The sequence below is a fragment of the Panthera pardus genome, unplaced genomic scaffold (genome assembly GCF_024362965.1).
Source record: "Panthera pardus isolate Hobbes unplaced genomic scaffold, ASM2436296v1 HiC_scaffold_13, whole genome shotgun sequence".
Taxonomy (NCBI): domain Eukaryota; kingdom Metazoa; phylum Chordata; class Mammalia; order Carnivora; family Felidae; genus Panthera; species Panthera pardus.
In genome coordinates, this window is record NW_026526688.1 from 122,516,908 (window position 1) to 122,540,768 (window position 23,861).

At 35.2% G+C, this 23,861-nt stretch overlaps 1 protein-coding gene and 1 long non-coding RNA gene across 4 annotated transcripts in view; one reads left to right on the top strand and one right to left on the bottom strand.

The window, feature by feature from the left end:
* Window positions 1-11,967, bottom strand: part of LOC109247138 (uncharacterized) — a 35,601-nt gene extending 23,634 nt beyond the window's left edge. Inside the window, exon 1 of the long non-coding RNA XR_002071598.2 lies at window positions 11,800-11,967. This is a non-coding gene — a long non-coding RNA (uncharacterized LOC109247138). The remainder of the gene's footprint in view (window positions 1-11,799) is intronic.
* EIF4E (eukaryotic translation initiation factor 4E) overlaps window positions 1-23,056 on the top strand; it is a 50,289-nt gene extending 27,233 nt beyond the window's left edge. For all 3 annotated transcript variants that reach the window (XM_053901390.1, XM_019415575.2, XM_019415563.2), the window contains 6 exons: window positions 720-826; window positions 11,591-11,686; window positions 14,862-14,925; window positions 15,624-15,737; window positions 17,086-17,225; window positions 19,780-23,056. In XM_053901390.1, the coding sequence (XP_053757365.1) occupies window positions 720-826; window positions 11,591-11,686; window positions 14,862-14,925; window positions 15,624-15,737; window positions 17,086-17,225; window positions 19,780-19,894 (636 nt within the window). In that variant the 3' untranslated portion in view covers window positions 19,895-23,056. The remainder of the gene's footprint in view (window positions 1-719; window positions 827-11,590; window positions 11,687-14,861; window positions 14,926-15,623; window positions 15,738-17,085; window positions 17,226-19,779) is intronic.
* Window positions 23,057-23,861: the final 805 nt, after the last annotated feature.

Genomic DNA, 23,861 nt, shown 5'->3' on the forward strand with positions numbered 1-23,861 from the left:
GTGCCCTTTTTGAACAAAATCAGCTTTTCTTTTAGCTTCTGGTGCCTTTCCTTGGAATTCTGTTTTGTTGACCATAATTTATAACAGGGTGAAGAGCTACATGGGCTGTGAACACAGATCATCCACAAGCTCCTTTTTTCCCTGACATTTTTAGATGACAATATTAATTATGTCTAACCAAGAAGAAGATTTAGTTCAAGCCAGTGTCGAGCTTTTTTGCCTAGGGCTAGTTGAAAATGACAGAAGTTGCAGAACTTTTAGGTTACTATATAACAGTATGACATGAAGCAAAGACCTATATAGTATTGACTTGGTCACTTTATAAAGCTGTTATACTCTCCAACATTAGTTGTATTCCCCCCATTCTCCAAATCATACATAGTACTTTAATGGTATGTTAAGAAAGACAGCTGATTTCCTTAATTTTGTTGCATGGTGTCTAACAGTCTTTCTGATACTAAAATGCGTAAGTGAAAGATAACTGTATACAATATTGTTACTGTATTTTTAAACTTGAGAAACCCTTTGCTCTTAGTGCAGAGATGGCTAGAATGGGAGAGTCTGGTGCTTTTCTTAGAGCTTGGTCTGTGGTCTATTTTATGAAATGCTTCTGTAATTCTTTCTCCTTAGGGAATATTGGCAATATTAGTTCAAGTTGATTTAGAGTATTGCTATCATAGTTAAGACATTTAAAATAATGTTTTATTATTTTCCATTAGGAAACCACCCCTACTCCTAATCCCCCGCCTTCAGAAGAAGAGAAAACAGAATCTAATCAGGAGGTTGCTAACCCAGAACACTATATTAAACATCCTTTACAGAACAGGTAAGCCTTCTGACATACAAGTTTTTCTGACTTAGGCAGTAAGGTAAATGGTGAATGACTGGGTGAGACTAGTTTTAAATATATTAGGTTGAGGATTCCATTTTCATTTGGATAACCTGTTTCTAGTAAGCAGTGTTATGTGTGAGTCTTGAGCTCAGAAAGAACTGGTTGAGACATTGGGTTTGAAGTTCACCAGTAATTGGTGGTGAGTGAAACTAGTAGTACATGAATTCTCTTTAAAGTGAACTTGACTCAAGACAGAGGCTTGGGATACCAGCATGTAAGGGATTTTTTGGAGGGAGAATGCCTATGAAGGGTTTAGACATATAAACTGTATAAACTAGAGTGGTGGTCAGAGAAGCAAAGAAAATGGTTTGTTTTAAGGACAGGTATGTGGTCAATAGTGTATGTGCCACAAAAAGGTCACATACCCATTGGATTGAGTAATAAACATTTCAAAATGACCATTGGATTGAATGGCAAATTCTTTGCTAATGTAGGAGAAAATTTAGTAGAATGTAGATGATGGAAAAAGATTGGAGTAGTTTGCATAGTGAATAGAAAGTATACAAATGTGTTATAGAGAAGATAAGCAACTTAAAGTTGGGGTGTGAAGGAGAAAAAGCTCTAAGGGATGTGGAGTCTGGTGGGTGGTTTTTTTTTTTTTTTTTTTTTTAAAGTAGGCTCCACAACCATTGTGGAGCCCAATGTGGAGTTGAAACTCACAACCCTGAGATCAAGACCTGAGCTGAGATCAAGAGTCGGACACTTAACTGAGCTACCCAGGCACTCCGGTTAGTTTGTATTTAAGCCAAGTTAGAAGAAAAGAGGAGAGGTTAAGATGAGTTAAGCTTTGGGGCACCTGGGTGGCTCAGTTGGTAGAGCATGTGATTCTTGATCTCAGGGGTTGTGAGCCCCATGTTGGGTGCAGAGCCTACTAAAAAAAAAAAAAAAATGAATTGAGTTTCATAGTTACAGTTGACTATAGCTCATTAACACCATCCCACCACTTACCAGTATGTTTGTATTTTTATGGTTTATATGATGAAAATTAAAATGAATGTACTGAGAGCTGATGGTGAGAAGAAAAAGGCAATGCAGAAACATTGTAAGAATCTGGAGGAAAGTAAATTGGAATTAATTTCTGGGGATATATAAGTGTTCAAGTTCCTTTCATTCTCCTACCCCAAGACTTTTAAAGATCCTATAAGCCTATGTATGTTTCACAGCATACTTTGTTTTATTGGATTTTGCAGATACTGCATTTTTTTTTTTTTTTCAAATTGAAGGTTTGTGGCCATCCTGCATTGAACAAGTCTGTTGGTGCTATTTTTCCAACAGCATTTGCTCATTTTGTGTCTCTCACATTTTGGCAGTTCTCACAATATCTCAAACTTTTTCACTGTGTTAGGGTGATCTGTAATCAGTGATCTTTGATTTGTTACTATTATAGTTGTGTTGGGGCACCATGAACTATGCCCATATAAAATGGCAAACTTAATAAATGTTGTCTGTGTTCTGACTGCTTTCCTGACCAGTTGTTCCCCCATCTCTCTCCCTCTCCTCTGTTCTCCCTATTCCCTGAGGCACAATATTGAAATTAGGTCAATAAGTAACCCTACAGTGGCCTCTAAGTGCTCAGGTGAAAGGAAGAGTCCCACACATCTCACTTTAATTCAAGAGCTAGAAATGATTAAGCTGAGTGAGGAAGGCATGTTGAAAGCCAAGAGAGGCCAAAAACTAAACCTGTTGTTCAACAGCCAAGTTGTGAATGCAAAGGAAAAGTTCTTGAAGGAAATTAGTGCTACTCCAGCAAGCACATGAATGATAAGAAAGTGAAACAGACTTACTGTTGAAATGGAGAAAGTTTGAGTGATCTGGATAGAAGATCAAACCAACCTTAACATTACCCTAAGCCAAAACCTAATCCAGTGCAAGGCCCTAATTCTCTTCAATTCTGTGATGGCTGAAAAAGGTGAGGCAGCTGCAGAAGAAAAGGTTAAAGCTAACACAGGTTTGGTTTGTGAGGCTTAAGGAAAGAAGCCATCTCCATAACATAAAAGGGCAAGATGAAGCAACAAGTGCTGATGTAGATGCTGCAGCAAGTATCCAGAAGATTTAGCTAAGATCATTATGAAGCTGGCTTCGCTAAACAATAGATTTTCAGTGTAGATGAAACAGCCTTTTAGTGGAAGAAGATTTAGTCCATCTAGATGGACTTCCATAGCTAGAGAGGAGAAGTCAGTGCCTGGCTTCAAAGCTTCAAAAGACAGGCTGACTTTCCTGTTAGAGTCTAATACAACTGGTGGCTTTAGGTTGAAGCCAGTGCTCATTTACCATCCTGAAAATCCTAGGGCCCTAAAGAATAATGCTATATCTACTCTCCTGTGCTTTATAAATGGAGCAATAAAGTGGATAACAGCACTTCTGTTTACAACATGGTTTACTGAATATTTTAAGCCCAGTGTTGAAACTTGCTCAGAGCAAAAAGATTCCTTTCAAAATACTACTCATTGAAAATGATTCTGGTCACCCAAGAGTTCTGGTTGGGATGTACAAGGTTCATGTTATTTTCATGCCTGCTAATACAACATCCATTTTGCAGCTTAGGAGTAATTTTGACTTCCAAGTCTTACTATTTAAGAAATACATTTTGTAAGACTATAGCTGCCATAGATAGTCATTCCTCTGGATGATCTGGGCAAAGTACATTGAAAACCTTCTGGAAAGGATTCACTGTTGTTTTTTGTTTTTTAATGTTTATTTTTGAGAGAGGGAGAGAGTGCGTGGGTGGAGGAAAGGCAGGGAGAGAGGGGGACAGAGGATCTAAAGCAGGCTCTGCAGAGAGCCAGATGAGGGGCTCCAACTCAGACTGTGAGATCATGACCTGAACCCAAATCAAAGTCAGATGCTTAATCAACTGGGCCACTCAGGTGCCCCTGGAAAGGATTCACCATTCTGAGATGCCATTACAAACATGGTGATTCATGGGTAGAGCTCAAAATGTCAACATGAACAGGCATTTGGAAGAAGTTGATTCCAGTCCTCCTGGATGACTTTGAAGGGTTCAAGACTTTGGTGGAAGAAGTAACTACAAATGTGGTAGAAATAGCAAGAGAACTAGAATTAGAATTGGAGCCTGAAGGTGTGACTGAATTCCTATAATCTCATCATAAAACTGAATGGGTAAGGAGTTGCTTATTATGGATAAGCACAGAAAATAGTTTCTTGAGATGGTACCTACTCCTGGTGAAGATGGTGTGCAGATTGTTGAAATGACAACAGAAGATGTAGAATATTACATAAACTTAGTTGGATAAAGCAGCAGCAGAGTTTGAGAGGATTGACTCCAATTTTGAAAGAAGCTCTGTGGGTAAAATACCAAACAGCATTGCATGCTGTGGAGAAATCGTTTGTCCAAGGAAGAATCAATCAGTGTTGACAGCAAATTTTCATTGTTGTCTTACTTTAAGAAATTACCACAGCCACCCCATCCTTCAGTAACCACCCACTGGTCAGGCAGCAGCCAGCAACATCAAGGCAAGACCTTCCATGAGCAAAAAGGTGACCCACTAAAAGCTTGGATAATGGTTAGCATTTTAAGTTTATTTATTTTGTGAGAGAAGTCCTCAAGCAGGGCTCAGACTCATGAACTGTGAGATCATGACCTGAGCCAAAATTAAGAGTCGGATGCTTAACTGATTGAGCCATCCAGGCACCCCCAGCAATAAAATATTTTTAAATTGAAACATACACATTTTTAAATACATAATCCTATTGTATCCTTACTATACTACAGTATAGTATAAACATAACTTTTATGTGCAGTGGGAAACCAGAAACTTCAATTGACATTATTGCAATATCTGCTTTATTATGGTGGTCTGTAACTGAATCTGCAGTATCTCTTATCGTTTCTCATTATCTTGGTAGACTCACTGAAATAAAAGTCCAAATGTGTTTTATGTAGTTTTTTCATAGGAGACCTGTAGTTCAGCATATCCTGTAGCGAGGAAGAAATTAATGCTCTGGACAGTGAAGATTGTCAGCTAGTGAGTGAGTTATCAAAGATCAGATAGTCCATAGAGGTATAATCTATCCTCAAGAAAGCATTATACCAAAGTTGAACTATTGATTAGCAGCAATTTCATATAATTCAACCTAACAGCACCAAACCCCTTAAGGTATTTTTTCATCTTTTTAGTATTATCTTATAAAAAAGCCACTCTGTATGCCTTCTGTGCTAAGCCCAGTTTTTAGTGTTGTCATTGGGGAGAGTAATCAAGACATAATCCCTCACAGTTTGAATAAAATCTGAGGAGTCCTGAAAAGTGTCATACGGGGGCCCCTGGGTGGCTCAGTTGGTTAAGCGACTGACTTCGGCTCAGGTCATGCTCTCATGGCTTTGGTTTTGGGGTTCCAGCCCCACATTGGGCTCTGTGCTGACAGCTCAGAGCCTGGAACCTGCTTCAGATTCTGTGCCTCCCTCTCTCTCTGTCCCCCCCCCCCCCCCCCACTCTCTCAAAAAGTAAGTAAACATAAAAAAAAATTTTTTTTTTTTAAAGCATCATCAGTAGGGGTGCCTGGGTGGCTCAGTCAGTTGAGCGTCCAGCTTCGGCTCAGGTCCTGATATCATGGTTTGCGAGTTTGAGCCCTGCGTCGGGCTGTGTGCTGACAGCTCAGAGCCTGGAGCCTGCTTTGGATTCTGTGTCTCCCTTTCTTTCTGCCCCTCCCCCGCTCATGCTCGCTCGCTCGCTCGCTCTCTCTCTCTCTCTCTCTCAAAAATAAATAAACATTAAAAAAAAATTTTTTTTTAAGTGTCATCAGTAGACAAACTAATTAATCCTAAAATGGGCTGTGAGGATTTCAGTTTCTCTATGATTGCACTTCTTGTGTAAAATAGCATCATTTAGAAAAATATTCCAGGATGCTTTATGTTCACATTTTGGTAGTTTCCTCATTATTTACTTAATCTATAATAATTATAAGAAAGCAAATCATCAGAGTACAAGTATATAAAGTAAATGTTCTCTGATTTTCCTCAGATATTCTCTTCTCCATTTTACTTTTCTTCACTCTGTGGAGTAGTCAGTGCTAAATTTGGTTTGTAGTTTTCCAGAGCTTTTCTTTTTTCTTGTTTTAAAATTTTTAATGTTTATTTACTTTTGAGAGACAGGGAGACAGAGCACAAGCAGGGGAGGGACAGGGACAGAGAGAGAGGGAGACACAGAGTCGGAAGCAGGCTCCAGGCTCTGAGCTGTCAGCACAGAGCCTGATGCGGGGCTCGACCTCATGGAGCGCGAGATCATGACCTGAGCCCAAAGTCAGACGCTCAACCGACTGAGCCACCCAGGCACCCCTCCAGAGCTTTTCAATGTACATATCTTTTTTTTTTATACAGGTGACCTTTTTTGTTTGTGCAGATTTGGGCTCATTATTTTAAACTACTGCCTTATAGTAAATGAATATATAGTCATATTAAGCTTATATTAATGAGTATATAGGTTTTTTTTGTTTTCTATTTACAGTGTTGTAGTGTACACATTCCTATATGTTTTTGTGCACTTGTGTGAATATATTTATAGAAGTTTCAGATTTCTTAGGTTAAAGACTAACTTTTGTAGATAATTGCCAAATTATCCTCCTTTTATCAGTTTAGGCTCTTAGCAGTTTGAGAGTTCCTGGTTTCTACATCTTTGCCAATTGGTGCCATCAGTCTTTTCAGGACCAGATGAACTGGTCCTATTCTGATTTATAAAACCAATGTCTTGTCATTTTGTTTGCATTTCTTTTATTGAAGTTCCAAAGCAGTTTCATATTTATTGATCATTTTTGTTTTTATCTGTGGACAGTCTGCTCATTTCTTTTGTCTGTTGAGGTGGAGGGGTGGTATCTTTTAAAGTTTAATTCCAAGCACTATAATTAGGGATGCTAACTCATCCAGGTGGGGCATTAGGTTGAAAATGAATTACCAAATCATTTGTCTTATAGCATTGTCTGTGGAATTATGTTTTTTACACGTCTTTTTTTTTTTGGTGGGGGAGGGAGGGGCAGAGGGAGAGAAAATCTCAAACAGACCTCCATGCCCAATGCTGGGGGGAGCGTTGGCAGGTGGGAGACTTGATCTCATGATTTCATGACTGTGAGCCAAAATCAAGAGTTGGATGATGCTTAACTCAGGCACCCCACAGGTTTTTGATATTTATGTAGTCCAATATCACCTTTCCTCCATGGCTCTGGGTTTCATGTCTGACGTCTTAGGGATAACTTTACCCACATAATTATCCCCCCCCCTTTTTTGAAAGTTTATTTATTTGTTTTGAGAGAGAATGTGCACGCAAGTGGGGGAGGGGTAGAGTGAGAGGGAGAGAGAGAGAGAGAGAGAGAGAGAGAGAGAGAGAGAGAGAGAGAGAATCCCAAGCAGGCTCCATGCTGAACACACAGGGCTCTTCTCACAGCCGAGAAAGATCATGACCTGCACTGAAACCAAGAGTCAGTCTTAACCAACTGAGCCACACAGGCACCCCTACCCACATAATTATTCTATTAAATAACTGCATGGTAGTCTCTTTTATATATGTATATGTTATTTAAGTCAGCAGTTCTCAAACTTTTTGGTCTCATGGACTTTTTATACTCCTAAAAGTTATTGAAAGGGCTCCTGGGTGGGCTCAGTAGGTTAAGCGCCAGACTTCGGCTCAGGTCATGATCTCACGGTTCGTGGGTTTGAGCCCCTTGTCGGGCTCTGTGCTAACAGCTCAGAGCTTGGAGCCTGCTTTGGTTTTGTCTCTCCCTCTCTCTCTCTCTCTCTGCCCCTCCCCTGCTTGCTTTCTGTCTCTGTGTCTCTTTCAAACATAAACATTAAAAAAATTTTTTTTAAGTTATTGAAGACTTCACAAAGCTTTGGTTATATAGATTTTTATCTATTTCCATTTATTATGTTAGAAAAAGCCGAGAATGTGTAAAATTAAATACTCATTTAGAAAATCCATTGTATGTTAACATAAGTATTTATATTTTATTTATTTTGAGAGAGAGAGAGAGAGGGAGAAAGGGGCAGAGACAGAGGAAGAGAGAAAATCTCAAGCAGTCTCCACACTGTCATTGCAGAGCCCTGTGCCGGGCTCAAACTCATGAACTGTGAGATCGTGATCTGAGCTGAAGTTGGATGCTTAACCGACTGAGCTACTCAGGCACCCCAACATAAATATTTTATATGAAAAAATATTTTAAAAATATAATGGGAAGTATAGCATCTTTGCGTTTTTATAAATCCCTTCAAGTGCCTGACTTAATAGAAGTTAGTTGTATTTTTATAGCCGCTTCTGCATTCAGTCTATGGAGGAGATAAGTTGTTTTATATTAAGTATGAGAAAATGTGAAGTCACACAAATTCATGGTTGGAAAATGGAAGAGGGTTTTTAATAGCCTTTTAAGCTAATGATAGCTATTCTTCTTTGATACTAGGTTTCTTATAGGTCACCTGTAATGTAAAATCTGAAACCATATCCAAGAACCTTTCTTTCTTTCTTTCTTTCTTTCTTTCTTTTTTTTTTTCCCCCAGTATTTTATTTGTTTTTGAGAGACAGAGTATGAGTCAGGGAAGTGCAGAGAGAGAGGGAGACAATCTGAAGCAGGCTCTAGGGTCTGAGCTGTCCGCACAGAGCCCAACATGGGCTTGAACTCTTGAGCGGTTAAGATCATGACCTGAGCCAAAGTTGTACGCTTAACTGACTGAGCCACCCAGGTGCCCCTCCAAGAACTTTTCCTACTCTGTTATGTTAAAAAAAATCTATTGGCTTGTCTTGCATTTGGAATGGATCTTTTACTCATGCATGATTTTGCAACATCACTGGTCATTTGGAAAACAGTGAGTTATACAGATCTTCTGGATATTGATACTTTTCATTATATAGTATCAAAACAGTAATATTTGTATCACTAGTACTAAACTTTAGTAAGTTTGTCAAGCTCAACAGGGGCACATGCAGGATATCCAAAATTCTGATTTTTCTCCTGAAAGCCCACAGTAAAGCATCAGGCTCACTACTTCATTTTCGAGAAATAACCATGGTTTATCTGTCAGTCATGGTTAAAGTGGTGTGCCATGAAAAAAGTGGCTAATTCATTTCACAGTTCAGTTTTTTAAGCATTGTTCTTTGGTGTGCAGAAGTGTTTTTTTGTCGTTTTTGATTTTTTTGCAGAGTATGAAAAAGACTGTATACAGATTGAAATTTAATGAAACCAATAATTACTGCTTCACCAGTTGTATTCTTAGCTAAAACGTTGTTACTGTGAGAGGTGGTGATAATAAAGGGTATAGTGACTACTAATACAGTTCGGTCCCACTGTATGAAACTTTGTAAGACACCAGCAGATTCACTGCACCATTGCTTTTGTACCATTAGTATAGATGTTAACACAGTGAAAAGTAAAAGAATGCCTTAGCATTATTATGAAAATAGTTTTTACTTATCACATCTTCTGATAAGGGTCTGGGGGTCCCCTAAGTGTCTTGCAAACCACATTTTGATAACTGTGATTTAAATGATCCCTTGTTGAAGGCACGTAAGATGTTTCCAAATTTTCCAGTATTAAGAACATTCTTGTACAACATTTTTGCCTAGTCATCTAATTATTAGGATAAATTTTTGCATGTTTAATGGCTGAGTGCAGTAAAAAAGACAAAAAGACAATTTTGGTATCATGTTTAATTGAGATATAATTGACCTATTATATTAGTTTCAGGTGTAGCACATAACTCAGTATTTATGCATATTGTGAAATGATCACTATAGAAAGTTTACTTAACATCTGCCATGATAGAGTTACAAAGTTTTTTTCCTTGTGATGAGAACTTTTATTGTTTCTTAGCAACTTTCATACACATAATACATTGTTACTAACTGTAGTCACCATGTTGTATGTTACATAGTTAGGAGTTATTTATTTTATAACTGGAAGTTTGTTACCTTTTGACTGCTTTCACCCTTTTTCACCCTACCCCTACTTCTAGCAACCATTCTGTTCTCTGTGTCTATGAGGTTGGTTTTTTTGTTTTTTAAGATTCCACATATAAATGAGATCATATGGTATTTGTCTTATTTCTTTGTTTCACTTAGTTAGCATAATGCCCTCAAGGTCTATTCAGTGTTGCAAATGACAAGATTTCTTCCTTTTTTTTTTTTTTGGGGGGGGGGGGTGGGCGAATAAATATCCGTTGCGTACATACAACACTTATTTTATCCATTCATTCTTTGATCGACGCTGACGTTGTTTGCACATCTTGACTTTGTAAGTAATGCTGCATGAACATGAGAGTGCATATATTTTTTTTGAGTTAGTGTTTTCATTTTATTCCGATAAATACCCAGAAGTAGAATTGCTAGACGATGTGGTAGTTCAATTTTTAATTTTTTGAGGAAAGATTGAATTAGTTTTGGAAGACCAAAGTATAGTACTTGACCTTACATTTATGTTTAATAATTTTTATGCCTTTCCTTTTTTCTTTTTTATCTTCCTTGATAGTGGGTTGGCAAATTCAGATTATCAAGTGGATGTTGAAATGCATCTCATTTTTATGTCTGATTATCCAAACATTAATCATGGAGTTATGAAATTATATATATATATATATATATATATATATATATATATATATATATATATATATAAATATGTATCAGTTTGGAAACCTATCTTTTGGTAACATTTTTGTCAATGAGAAAATAAAATTCTCCTTTTGAGTTACCTTAGGTATAGTAATTCAGACAACATAATTGTACTAAAGATGTTATCTTGGGATATTTAATTATAACTTTGATATGACAGGAGTTTATCTTCCAGGTATTAGAATAAAACTTTTAACAGGTATATACAGATATGGAGAAACTAGTATACATTATTTCAGAATATATCTATGGTAGCATTACTCAATGAATCTCTTTATTTTGTTATTTTCCTATTGGTGTGTTTGAGTAAACAGAATTTATTAATAGTTTCCCCTCTTTTTTAGAAGTCCCATTATCCCTTCTTGGCTAATACCTTTTCATTTCTCTAAAGATCCAGCCTTCTTGTCCCTACTTTCCTTTCTGGTTAAGTACTTCCACTCTTTTTTCTTGAGTAACTGCTTGATATCTTGGTTATAGCACTTAGCACACTGTAATTGTCTCTCTACTACATTTCTGTGAATTACTCTGCGGGATGAGCCCCAATGGGTCTGTAAAGTATAGCAGAGAATCTGTTATGAAGTAGGTATAAAATACATACTTTAAAAATGAAAGAAAACTCATTTTTTGCCAGTGTAACCTACCATTTAAAATTATTCTTAAAACAAATTTTTAATTGTGTTAGAATACACATACCATAAAATTTACCATCTTAACCGTTTTCATCTTACATAACTAAAACTCTGTACTCATTAAACAGTTGTGCATTCCCTTTCCTTCTAGCCCCTGCCATTCTACTTTCTGCCTCTGTGAGTTTCATTACTTTAGGTACCTAATTCAAGTAGAATCATAATGTTTTGTCTTTTTTGATTGACTTATTTCACTTAATCTCCTCAAGGTTCATTCTCAGAATCTCCTTTTTAAGTCTGATAAGTATTCTACTGTATATTTGTTTATACCACATTTTGTTTATCTGTTCATCTGTTAGTGAACACTTGGGTTGCTTCCGCCCTTTGGCTATTGTGAACAATGCTGCTAGGAATGTGAGTGTAATAAAACTACCATTTTTTTTTTAACACTGACTTTTTACTTGTAGATGGGCACTCTGGTTTTTTAAAAATGATAAAAGCAAAACTTGGCAAGCAAACCTTCGGCTGATCTCTAAGTTTGATACTGTTGAAGACTTTTGGGCGTAAGTAACCATTTTAGAATGTTTATTTTATGAACTGTGTAATTTTTCATTTTAAATCACTCATAAAATGAAGGGACGGTGAATAGTTAATAAATACTCATCTGTAGACCTACCTTTTTGTTTTTCCATCTCCTCACAACTGTTTGATTATTTCTCATCATTTAGAAAGCTTCAGTCTCATCATCCTTTAGCCCTGTGTATATTCTTTATTCCTTGTCCCAAAAGATTCTTCTCTTGAAAGTCCTTTATTGCTTCTAGAACTTTGACAGTTTGTTGGAACATGTCCTTTTCTTGGTTGCCTAGATACATCTGTCCTATACTCCAGAGCTTTGTTAGGTTCCCATTTGTGCAAATTCTTTTTGGTATAACATCTGGGATTTCCTGTAGTAAGGATTCTGAGATTTAAAAAACTGAAGTCCTCAAAATTCAGGTTTGTCCAAGTGTCTTTGATGTTAGTTGATCAACTTCAAGAAGAATAGTTGAAATACCTTTGAGATTTTGTTTCAGATTTAGCAAAAAGTTCAGATTTGGGGGTCAAACCTTTGCTTGACTCAGTATAAAATTGTAAAGTCTTTTCAAGACGTTTTATAATATTGATTCTTTAAAACAAAGTTAATTTAGTATGTAATTTTATTTGGAAAGTAATTTCCATTTCAAAGATAAAACTTGTTTAAAAAGATTTTTAAGAGCTGTAAATTAACTAGCAGTTACCTAAAAATTCTAATTTGTACATCTGGTGCATTTTTAGATCATGTATCTGTATTGAATCAATGAGCAGCTCTTCTGTATTAACACAACCGTATGCCTGAGTATATTTTGCCCACACTAAGAACAGATTGTCAGAAGATTCATATATGTATACTTCCTCCAGGACAGAAACAATATTCTTCTGTATCTTTCCAGTGCTTTGCCCATAATAGACATTTAGTATACGTTTGAATCACTGAGGAAAAAAAGCATAGAATAATTAGAGAAAACTGTAAAATTGTGAAGTAGGCAAGTAGGCACTTTAAGAGTGGTCACTTCATATTGCAATCATTGACTGTTTTTTTTAAGTAATGAAACTATATTTAAATCCCCAGTTATTCATAAATCTGGTTGTCTAGTTAAACTAAGGTTATTTTGCCCTTCATCAAAACATCAGATGATTTTTTTCCCCTTAATTGTATTTGAGTCTTCTAAACCAAGTCTCCTATGGAGGAGGAAGAGCAAGAGTCTTGAACCATTTCCCCCACGGAATCAGAGCTGCGTTTATTTAGTTTGGTTAGCTTTCACCATTGTACATAATGAGGTTTCTAAGTGGGCCTCTAATTTAGAATATGGCTGCACACTTTAGTTATGTGTAAGCAATGTCATTGCATAGTGGACTTTTATAGTGTAATTTAGACATATGAAGGAATCCTTTAGCTTTCTGTGAATATCTAAGCACTTCTTAATTTCTCATTTTTTTCTGGCATATGTAGTGGTAAACAACTGTCGAGCCCTTTGGGATTTATGCAGTTTTGTCTATAGTGTTCTGATTCTGTTTAGATTGTGTCATTACAAATTTTCATTACTGTAAACTTGCTAAGAGACCTTAGAGCATCATGAAGGAGAAAGGAGGCACATAAAGAAGCATTGGTCATATCTACCTTGAATGCCATTGAAGACAGCTACTCCACCCTGTCCATTAATTTTATAAAGTAGTGGTCCTAATTTTGTAGTTACTGCTAGTATCCAGGCCTCTGTTGTTGCCTAGAGGGAGCTGCCAGTGATAATGTAGTTTGGGAAGAGTGACCGTTAAGTAGAGTAACTCGACAGACCTTATTCAGCCTTATGCTCCCTCCTACCAAATTGAATTTATATATTACCCTGTGGAATATGATTCAAAGGATGCCAGAATCTTTCTTAAGACTACTTGAAGTATTTCTAGACTTGTTTAAAATAGCATCAAGAGAATCTGACTAAAGATAACAGCATTGTCCATGGTCTGCAGATGTAGTAAAGATCATATTTCTGCATCTAATATTGGAGACAGGCAAAGCATTCTTACTCTGCTGCCAATTTTATAACAATTTTGCTATAAGAAACTTTAGAAGATCAAATGATTTAGCCTTCTACCTTCAGGCTAGTGAGTATCTAAGTCATCTCAAGTGTTACTCTGTTACATTGATATTTTGAGAGAGAGAGAGAGAGTACATTTATTTATTTATTTATTTTGAGAGAGAGTGCCAATAGGGAAGGGGCAGAGAGAGAAGAAGAGAGAATCCCAAGCAGGCTCTGTGCTGTCAGTGCAGAGTCAGATGCGGGGCTTGAGCTCATGATCCGTGAAATCATAACCTGAGTTGAAACCAAGAGTCAGGCTTAAGCGACTGAGCCACTCAGGTGCCCCTCTACCCTATGTTTAAGGGATTAAAATCACAAGGAGTAGGTCCTGGAACTGTTGTTTTGTTTTGAAAGCTTCCCAAATGATTGCTATGCTGACTGACTAGTAATGATTGTGATATTTGAGACCCATTGGTCTGTTCTACTCTTGGATACCTTCATGGATATTAGTGTTATTTTATTTCAGTCATGCAGTCCTGAGAGTTGGGAAGTGTATCTTGCTTTCTCTTGGTTTGTCTTATGTGCTGAAAAAAAAATTTTTTTACATTTATTTTTGAGAGAGAGAGACAGAACACAACTGGGGGAGGGGCAGAGAGAGAAGGAGACAGAGAATCTGAGCTTTCAGCACAGAGCCGGACACAGGGCTCGAACTCATAAACTGTGAGATCATGACCTGAGCCGACGTTGGACGCTTCACCGACTGAGCCACCCAGGCATCCTCTTATGTGTTTAAAACTACTTGTTAATAGCGCCATAAATTCTTTCACGTACTTAAAGCCACTTCATCCCACCTAGTCTCCGATTCGCATACATACATATGTATGCATTGAGTTAACTAATACATCAAAATATACTTTTGTCAAAATAAAATCATTAAAAATATTGCCTTGAAAATCATCAAATGCTGATTCTTGAACTGACCATTATTAAGGTATCTCTTTGGTCCAGTTCAGAAATTGACTCAATAGAAAAACGAGTAAACATAAACTTTTATCTTTTGATTTTTATCATATTCTCTAAATGTATGTGTGAGCACCTAAACTCTGCATTACATATTTTATGTTTATAATTGTCCTTTTGTTTTACCTAGTCTGTACAACCACATCCAGTTGTCTAGTAATTTAATGCCTGGCTGTGACTACTCACTTTTTAAGGTATGTTTAATTGGTGATTTCATATATTTTAAGACTGGACCATTCAGTTATTCATTAAGAACTCTTGTCAGAAACTTAGGAATAGTTAATGCTCTGAGGTTTGGAGAATAATTAAATTAGTTTTACTAGACTTTAGCATTAACCAATTTTGGCTTATTGCTATAAATAATTGAAATTGAGAGTCTGACTCTGGGTACACACTGTCGTTGATTTTTGCAGAGCGCTTTGATATCCAGTCTAGTCTCTTTATATATTTGAGTAGACCAAAGTAAGTCCAGAGTTTGTCAAGTATTCTTAACTTGGGGTGCATTGGTCCTTGGGATATTTATAAGTGGGTTCTGTCAAGTGGTGGGGGGGTGGAGGGGCATTCATTAACTCTCAAATTGCATAATTTTTACATACATTTTTTAGGCATAGAAATGTATGTAATTTTTCAAAGTTATCTGTTACTCAGTGTTTAAGAACCTCCAAATTAAATGAAATCCAAGGTTTGATAGCTAGAAGTATCTAAGTCAAGTCTCTAATTCTCCAATCTCATGCTTCTGGCTTTAATTCTTGTATGCTTTTCCCCCCACTACATCAATAAGTTTTATGGAGAATAAAGTAAAAAGTTGACAGAATTGTTGCTTGCTCTTTCTAGTGATCTCTTCAGTTAAAGTAACAATTTTGTCTGATATTGTTATCTACTAACCTTTTAGGATGGTATTGAGCCTATGTGGGAAGATGAGAAAAACAAACGAGGAGGACGATGGTTAATTACATTGAACAAACAGCAGAGACGAAGTGATCTGGATCGCTTTTGGCTAGAGACAGTAAGGTTTTAAAATTATAAAGTAGTTTTGGCATATTAAAACTTACTTTGCATTGCATTTTACATTGATTACTTAATTGAAAAGATAAGAATGCCCACCCTATAAAATCTAAGCCGGCAATTAATTTTGTTCTATCATGTGAATACTGTATATTTTACATACTGGCACAGTGAAACCGTGTACCACATTACAGATCAGATAGAAAGTGATAGGCAGTTGACTCTCACCTTCCACAGTAAGCTCATCCTGGTCATTTCATTAACTTCAAAATTATAGAGCCTCACATTTTATATGATGTAAGTTTTTACAACCCTGTTAGAGTATTACTTTGTATACTAAATTTTTTATATCAGTGAAGCAAACAGTGAAATTTTAGCTTGGTATTATTCATCTTCTATGTTATGATATAATCTGGAAATTTGGCTTTATAAGATGTAAATTAAATAAGAAATAATTGACATTTTGTATAGTAGGAAGTCCTAAACCCCAAGCTGTCGGGAATAAGGATGATAGTCTTATTGTATTAGTCTTGTGTATTTTCAGCATTCGGCACAGTGTCTTGATTATAGTTAGCACTTATTAATTAAGCAGTTAGTGAATATTTGAATGAATAGGAGTTTTTTTTTGGTAAATGGAGAGACTTAATTTTGCTTTTGGGGGAGATTATCAGTAAATACCATTTTAGAATTCCACATTAAAGTTTTGTAAGATGACAAAAGTTCTGGAGATGGATGGTTGTGATAGTTGTGAATATACTTACACCACTGAACCGTTCCCTTAAAAATGGTTAAAGCGGTTTAATGTCACGTGTCATCTATACTCAAAAAAATTTTTTTAATGGTTAAAATGGTAAATTTTTAAAAATTCTTTATTAAATGGTAAATTTTATATATATTCGCCACAATAAAAAAAAATTAAAAAATGGCTCTGAAAAACCGCAAGAACAAGAGGCAGTTAATCTAACCATGAGTAACTATTTGGTTATTTTTAATATAATGACAACTCTTCAGTCATTCTATTAATATTTGTTTGCTGGCAAGTATAAGCAGCAGCAGAGCAAATGAATATTAAGATAATTTGCCTTTTATATGTCCCCTGATATCAATTGCCCCATTTGCTGAAAAAGTTAAAACAACTGTTAGTGTTCTTGTTATTAAATAAAGAAACATGTGAATTCTTAAAAAGTCAGGACAAAGAACTATAAACATAAATATAATTTAGACATTCAAGAAGACAACTTGATTTAGAAACTTTCTTAGTTTTGTGTGTATACACATACATAAGGGACATTTGCAGTTTAATAAGCAGTATATAATCTATTTAATTTGGGATTAATTTTTTTTTTAAGCTGCTGTGCCTTATTGGAGAATCTTTTGATGACTACAGTGATGATGTATGTGGAGCTGTTGTTAATGTTAGAGCTAAAGGTGATAAGATAGCAATATGGACTACTGAATGTGAAAACAGAGAGGCTGTTACACATATAGGGTAAGTTTTGCTGTTTGTACACTTCCTTTAAAATATTAAGATAACTAAAAGCAGAAGTACTGTTATTTATAGCTTTAAAAATACTTGGATTCGTAGATCATTATTTTCCTTGTGTTTTCATAAACACTTTAATAATCTTGAACTACTCTAGTGGTTTTTAGTGTCTTGTTCATATTTTTTTTTAATTTCTGTAAAATTCTTTTTCCTAGCAATGGAGTATATAATCACCAGAACCCTGAATTCTGGTGTGTGGCATTTTGTTCATTTATCAAATGAGAATATTAAGTCTTTTTTCTATTTTAAAACCATAACATAACATGAATACGTAACACCCATAATAGTTCAGTGAGCATTGACAAGTGGTATATGTGTATCCTGTGCATGTTTTGTAATCACTGTACATAACATTTTCAGTGAAATTTAAGTGATAGTATCTTAATTTTGTCCATATTTAAAACCCACATGTATATGTTTTGACACTTTTTTTGGTAAATACTATTCCTTGCAAAAATTGCCTGTTGTTTTCCCCCCAAAATGTTGTCAGTGTTAACTGGGAATTTCTTTTCACTACATTTAAATTAGTAAAATTTGACTTTAAATTTTGTATTAAAATTATGTATTGGTCATAGGTCACAGAATGTTCGGTTTACCCTTTGTGATTTCTTTTTTTTTCAAACATTATGAATTCTCCTATGAACATAATTCCTTTCTTTATTAAAAAAAAGCATGGGGATTTTCCAGGTTTCATTTCTACAGAGGTTTTTGGTAAAAGAAGTTGACTGTTAATTTGTCATCATGTTCTTTTTTTTTTTTTTTTTTTAATATTTATTTTGAGAGAAAGCATGAGCAGGGGAGGGGAGAGAGAGGGAGAAAGAGAATCTCAAGCAGGCTTTGCCCTGTCTTGTCAGCACAGAGCCCCACGCATGGCTCGATCCCACGAACTGTGAGATCATGACCTGAGCCGAAATCAAGAGTCAGATGCTTAACTGACTGAGCCACCCAGTGCCCCAATTTGTCATCATATTCTTAATCTTTCTGTCAGCATCAAAACTTAATAGTTGTGGGGATTTCATGTTGGAAATCAATTAAAAAAATGAGCATGAATTTCTTTCCTGTGAAAATCTTGTATTTGTGTCAATATTAAAAATTATTGAAATCTTTGTAAAACATTTGACTTCAGTTTTTCAAGGGAAGATTATTAATTTATTTATTTTGAGTGAGACCAAGAACACGAGCAGGGAAGGGTCAGGGAGAGAGGGAGAATCCCAAGCAGGCTCCACGTGGTCAGTGTGCAGAGTGAGACTGGGGGCTCAAACTCAGGAGCTGTGAGATCATGATGACCTGAGCCGAAATCAAGTCAGTCCTTCACTTAACCTCGTGAGCCACTCAGCTGCCCTGGGAAGATTTTTTTTTTTTTTTTTTTTTAATTCTTCCAAGTTATATGGCTCAGTGCAGTGCTCTGGCTTTCTGGCATTTTTAATGATTATGTATAATGGAAAAGAATACATTGTTTCGTAATATACCTCTGATAATATTTATAATTTTAGTTATCATGAAATTATTTTTCGAACCTTTATTTGAAGGAAGGTAGAATCTTCTGGAAGGTGGAGTATGAATAAAACTGCCCTAGTATCCTATTGGAGAATTTAGCTCCATGAAAATATATATCCCTTTTATTTTATTTTGATGCTTATTTTTGAAGTTTTGCTATTTTTTTCTTTAGAATAAATATCTATATTCCTAAATTTACCTGTCATGCTCTCTATGATCTGTCCCCAATTTTACCTTGTCAGCCTTTTTGCTCGTATTTTCTTCCTTAAGGACTGTCACCACACAGCCTTATTTTTGTTCCCCAGCCTTCAGATGTGTTTCATTTTCTCAGCATTTTACTTTTTACCTCGTGACTTTTAAAGGGGAACTTTCTCTAATTTCAAAGATAAGATTAGATCATCTTTGTTAGTATCACAACCCCTATACTTACTCACTTTTGGCACTCATCATAGTTTATTCTTAAAATAGAGTCACATGTTACTTGGAAAGTAGGTTGCAGAGTTAGTATATAAGGCAGAAATCATGTATGTAAATTACCCTCAAAATGCCATAAAGTAATAAGTATGATAAATGTAATTTGCAGTATCATACAATATTTATTATGTGTTATATGAAAAATATAATTGTAGCATTTTAGAGAGAATTAAAGTAGACCTATGTAGGCATTAATTTTATATAAATTATGCATGTGATACAGCTCTACCCTATGTATGTGGGATTATTTGTTTATAAATAATCAAATACTATAAACACCCAGGAACTGTCCATACTTTGCTTATTATTGATTAATAATTACAATGCCTGATAACATAATAGAATCTCAAATATTGTTTAAGTGATTAGCCAAGATTGTTGTGGAAATGAAGAGTATATTTTGTTGAAAGGAAAAGTGTATGCAATGTCCTGTTTCACTCTCTAGATATTTTTTATATATAAAGAATAATCTGAATTTGGTGTGTGTGAATAAAAATTAACAGCTCCTTTTTTCTTTTGCTTCTTCTAGGAGGGTATACAAGGAAAGGTTAGGACTTCCTCCAAAGATAGTGATTGGTTATCAGTCCCATGCAGACACAGCTACTAAGAGCGGCTCCACCACTAAAAATAGGTTTGTTGTTTAAGAAGACACCTTCTGAGTATTCTCATAGGAGACTGCGTCAAGCAATCGAGATTTGGGAGCTGAACCAAAGCCTCTTCCAAAGCAGAGTGGACTGCATTTAAATTTGATTTCCATCTAAATGTTGCTAAGATATAAGAGAAGTCTCATTCGCCTTTGTCTTGTACTTCTGTGTTCACTTTTTTTTTTTTTTTGGCTAGAGTGTCCATTATCCCAATCAAAGAATTACAGTACACATCATCCCCAGAATCCATGAATGTGTTCCTGGCCCACTCTGTAATAGCTTAGTAGAATTACCATTATAAACACATTTTACCCATCCACAATATTCAAAAAAGAACTTGCATTTCTATACCTTAAAGGAAAAAATTCTGTTTATGTTCCATTGTATGCAGGAGCATATTTTGCTGGTTTGAAAGAGTATGATGCATACAGTTTTCTAGCAATTTTCTTTGTTTCTTTTTACAGCATTGTCTTTGCTGTACTCTTGCTGATGGCTGCTAGATTTTAATTTATTTGTTTCCCTACTTGATAACATTAGTGATTCTGATTTCAGTTTTTCATTTGTTTTGCTTTTGTTTTTTTCCTCATGTAACATTGGTGAAGGATCCAGGAATATGACACAAAGGTGGAATAAACATTAATTTTGTGCATTCTTTGGTAATTTTTTTGTTTTTTTGTAACTACAAAGCTTTGCTACAAATTTATGCATTTCATTCAAATCAGTGATCTATGTTTGTGTGATTTCCTAAACATAATTGTGGATTATAAAAAAAAAATGTAACATCATAATTACATTCCTAATTAGAATTAGTATGTCTGTTTTTGTATCTTTATGCTGTATTTTAACACTTTGTATTACTTAGGTTGTTTTGCTTTGGTTAAAAAATGGCTCAAGTAGAAAAGCGGTCCCATTCATATTAAGACAGTGTACAAAACTGTAAATAAAATGTGTACAGTGAATTGTCTTTTAGACAACTAGATTTGTCCTTTTATTTCTCCATCTCTATAGAAGGAATTTGTATTTCTTATTGCCAGGCAGTCTCTATTGTGTCTTATAGTGTCTTCCACGTGAACAGCATAAGTTTGGAGCACTAGTTTATTATGTTTATTATAATTTTTAATAAATTGAATAGGTAGCATCATATATATGGAATTAAATTGATGTGACTATCTTTGTTTTTTTATAAAGGAAGGCATAGTCCTTCAGTCATAGGTAAATAATGTACTCTTAATGTATTAAAACACAAGAGAATTGTTATCTTGGTGCATTACCATTTGATTGGTAGGAATGGTAGTTGTAAAACTTGGTTGCTGAATTGAGATGTTCTTTTGTAAGTGTCAAAATGATAGCATAGGGAAAGAGTACAGGTGGTGGGGGCATATACATTAAGAATTTTGTTAGTGTTGCTGTCTAAATAGAATGGAATAAACAGGTACGAAGACTTATATTTATATTGGTAAATTGGTGTAGTATGGTTTTATGTAAATTTGAAACATGATCTACTCTTTGTAGGCATTTGAAAGCACATTTGAAAAATTTTGTATATGGTTGTGTATTTCAGATGCAGTAAAATGAAATGGCTATTGTAGACAAAAGAATAAGCTAAACTTCGAGATAGAATGAAAATGATTAGATGAGAGGAAAATTTGTGTTTAAATAGTCATTATGATTAATCATTTAAGAACTGAAAAGTTTGACAAAACTCATAAAGTAAACATGAAATTAATAGTATTGACTTCATTGAAGAATTTTAAAACTTCAGTTTAAAGGGTGCCACAGGCTACCATCTGAGTACTCTCAATACCACAGACACCTCTTGTTCAGTATTCTAGAAACACTGAATCTCTTGTGTTTATAATCTCATTAGACTATAGCTAATATCTGCTGCTTAAGCTTGGGTGCTTGGTTAAGTGATTTATTGTCTGTGTTGATACGTGAAGTTGTGAGCACTTCAAGAGCTTGCTTATAAGTGATGGTGGTGTGTTGGCAATGGGTGGGATTGGAGTAGTATATTTATTAGAAATTAATGCTCTAGTTCCTTAATTCTAAGATGCAGTCCATTTGAAGAAGCATCAGCTTTCAGGAGTGGAGGAGGAATAATGCATTAAATGTACACATTTCTGAATTTAAAAAAAAACCTGGTTTATAACAAGCGTTTGATTATCCTTATCATTACCATTTTAGAATCATAATCAGTTTTATTTTAAGTCTTTTCCCAGTGGGTGGGGAGGATGATAAATTACTGAGTCACTTTTGGCAGATGCCACATAAGTATTACAGTGACTTGCAACTTTTCATAATTTCATTAGCGTCTTTTCTAAATACAAGATTAGACTGTATGATTTTTCTAACTTTTTGTCCCTGTCCAACAGGATATTATAAATATATATATTTTCATAATAGAGAATTAAAATCTTTTAACAGAAGAATTGTAATTAATTGTAGGGTGTGACATATTTAACCAATTTAATTGTTAATCCAATTCTACAGAAGGATTTGAGACATACTGTATAAGAATTAAGTAATTACAATACTTATGTAATACTTACTTTGTGCCAGACAGTGTTCTAAGCACTTTACATGCACTTTAACCTGCACGGTAATTATTTGATGTAGGTGCTGTTATCCCTATTTTATAGATGAAACAGAAGCAGTGAGGATGTAAGTCACTGTACAGCTTGTAAATTGCAAAGTGTGGATTTCATTCCAGAGACCCTGTAAATCACATCATGCTCTTAATAGTGTAGAGCCTATCTTAAAGTCTATGGTAAATCACATCAGATTGTAGTCATTTTATAGGCCAGGCATTTTACTTACATTTTATTTCCTTTGGTAATGAAAACGTAAAATAGTCCCCCTAGGCTCACTCTGTTAGCAATCAACTAAATTAATCATCTGCAGGAGTTTTGAGAATGTGGAGAAAAAGATACAGGAGTTCACAGATAGTGTTCAGTTGTATCAGTTAAGTGGATATTTTCGTATACAACTTTTAAGTGTCTATATCCTGTTATCTTCTAAAATAAATGGTAAAATAAAGCAAAATTTTCAAGTTGATAGGAGTAAAGGTTCTTAAATACCATAGTTTGCATTTAAAAGGATAATTTTCTAAGGCAGTGTGATAATGCGATGTTTTACATTTTAAAATTAAAACAAGTTAATGACGAGTCTCTGTGCTACTTTTTATCTCTAATTGTTATGGAGTGTCTTCATTATTTAGGAGGGGGAAAAACAACTGAGTTTTCTCACTCAAGAGTCAGATTCTAGACAAATGCAAGATTTTAGATCAGATTGACATTAAAAAACAAAACACTGGGTCATTGCAATCCAGTGTCTCTCTGGACCAGTTAGAAATTGAGATGTATAGAAATTTCTACAGCAATTTGATATTGCTGTTGCATTAAAGTTTGTCATTTTTCTAGTAATTTTTGAAAACGTGTTTTACAAAAATGTTTTTGACAGCAATTTAGGCGTTAAAACTGGTCCTTCACATATAATTTGAGAAACACTACTCTTAGGTGGTTTTCCTCAGGAGCCAAGGCCAGCTCATTTGCCCATCCTTCACTAAAACAACTAGGTTTGTTATTCATCTCCTCACAACTATTGGACTTGGTGTCAAAATTTCATTTCTAAACTGTAGCATCTTTAAATAATACTGTGTGGTATCCTGCTTACTATGAATTCCAAAGTAGACATTAGGCAGCCTACCTAGCTACCTTGGGTAGTTTATACTTCAGTGTTCCTGTTGCTATTCCATTGCCAGAAGCAAGAAATGAAATTGCAGGCATGCAATCACATGTGGTACTAGGTTTTTATTTTTAATTGAGAGGAACCAATTTTCACATTTTAATCTTGTCCTGTTTCTTTTAATTCAGAACTTGTAATTCCTCAAAGTTTTGCACAGAGGTTCTGTTCCTACGTTTTCCTATCCACCCCCCCCACCCCCCCCCCAGATATGTATTGAGTCGTT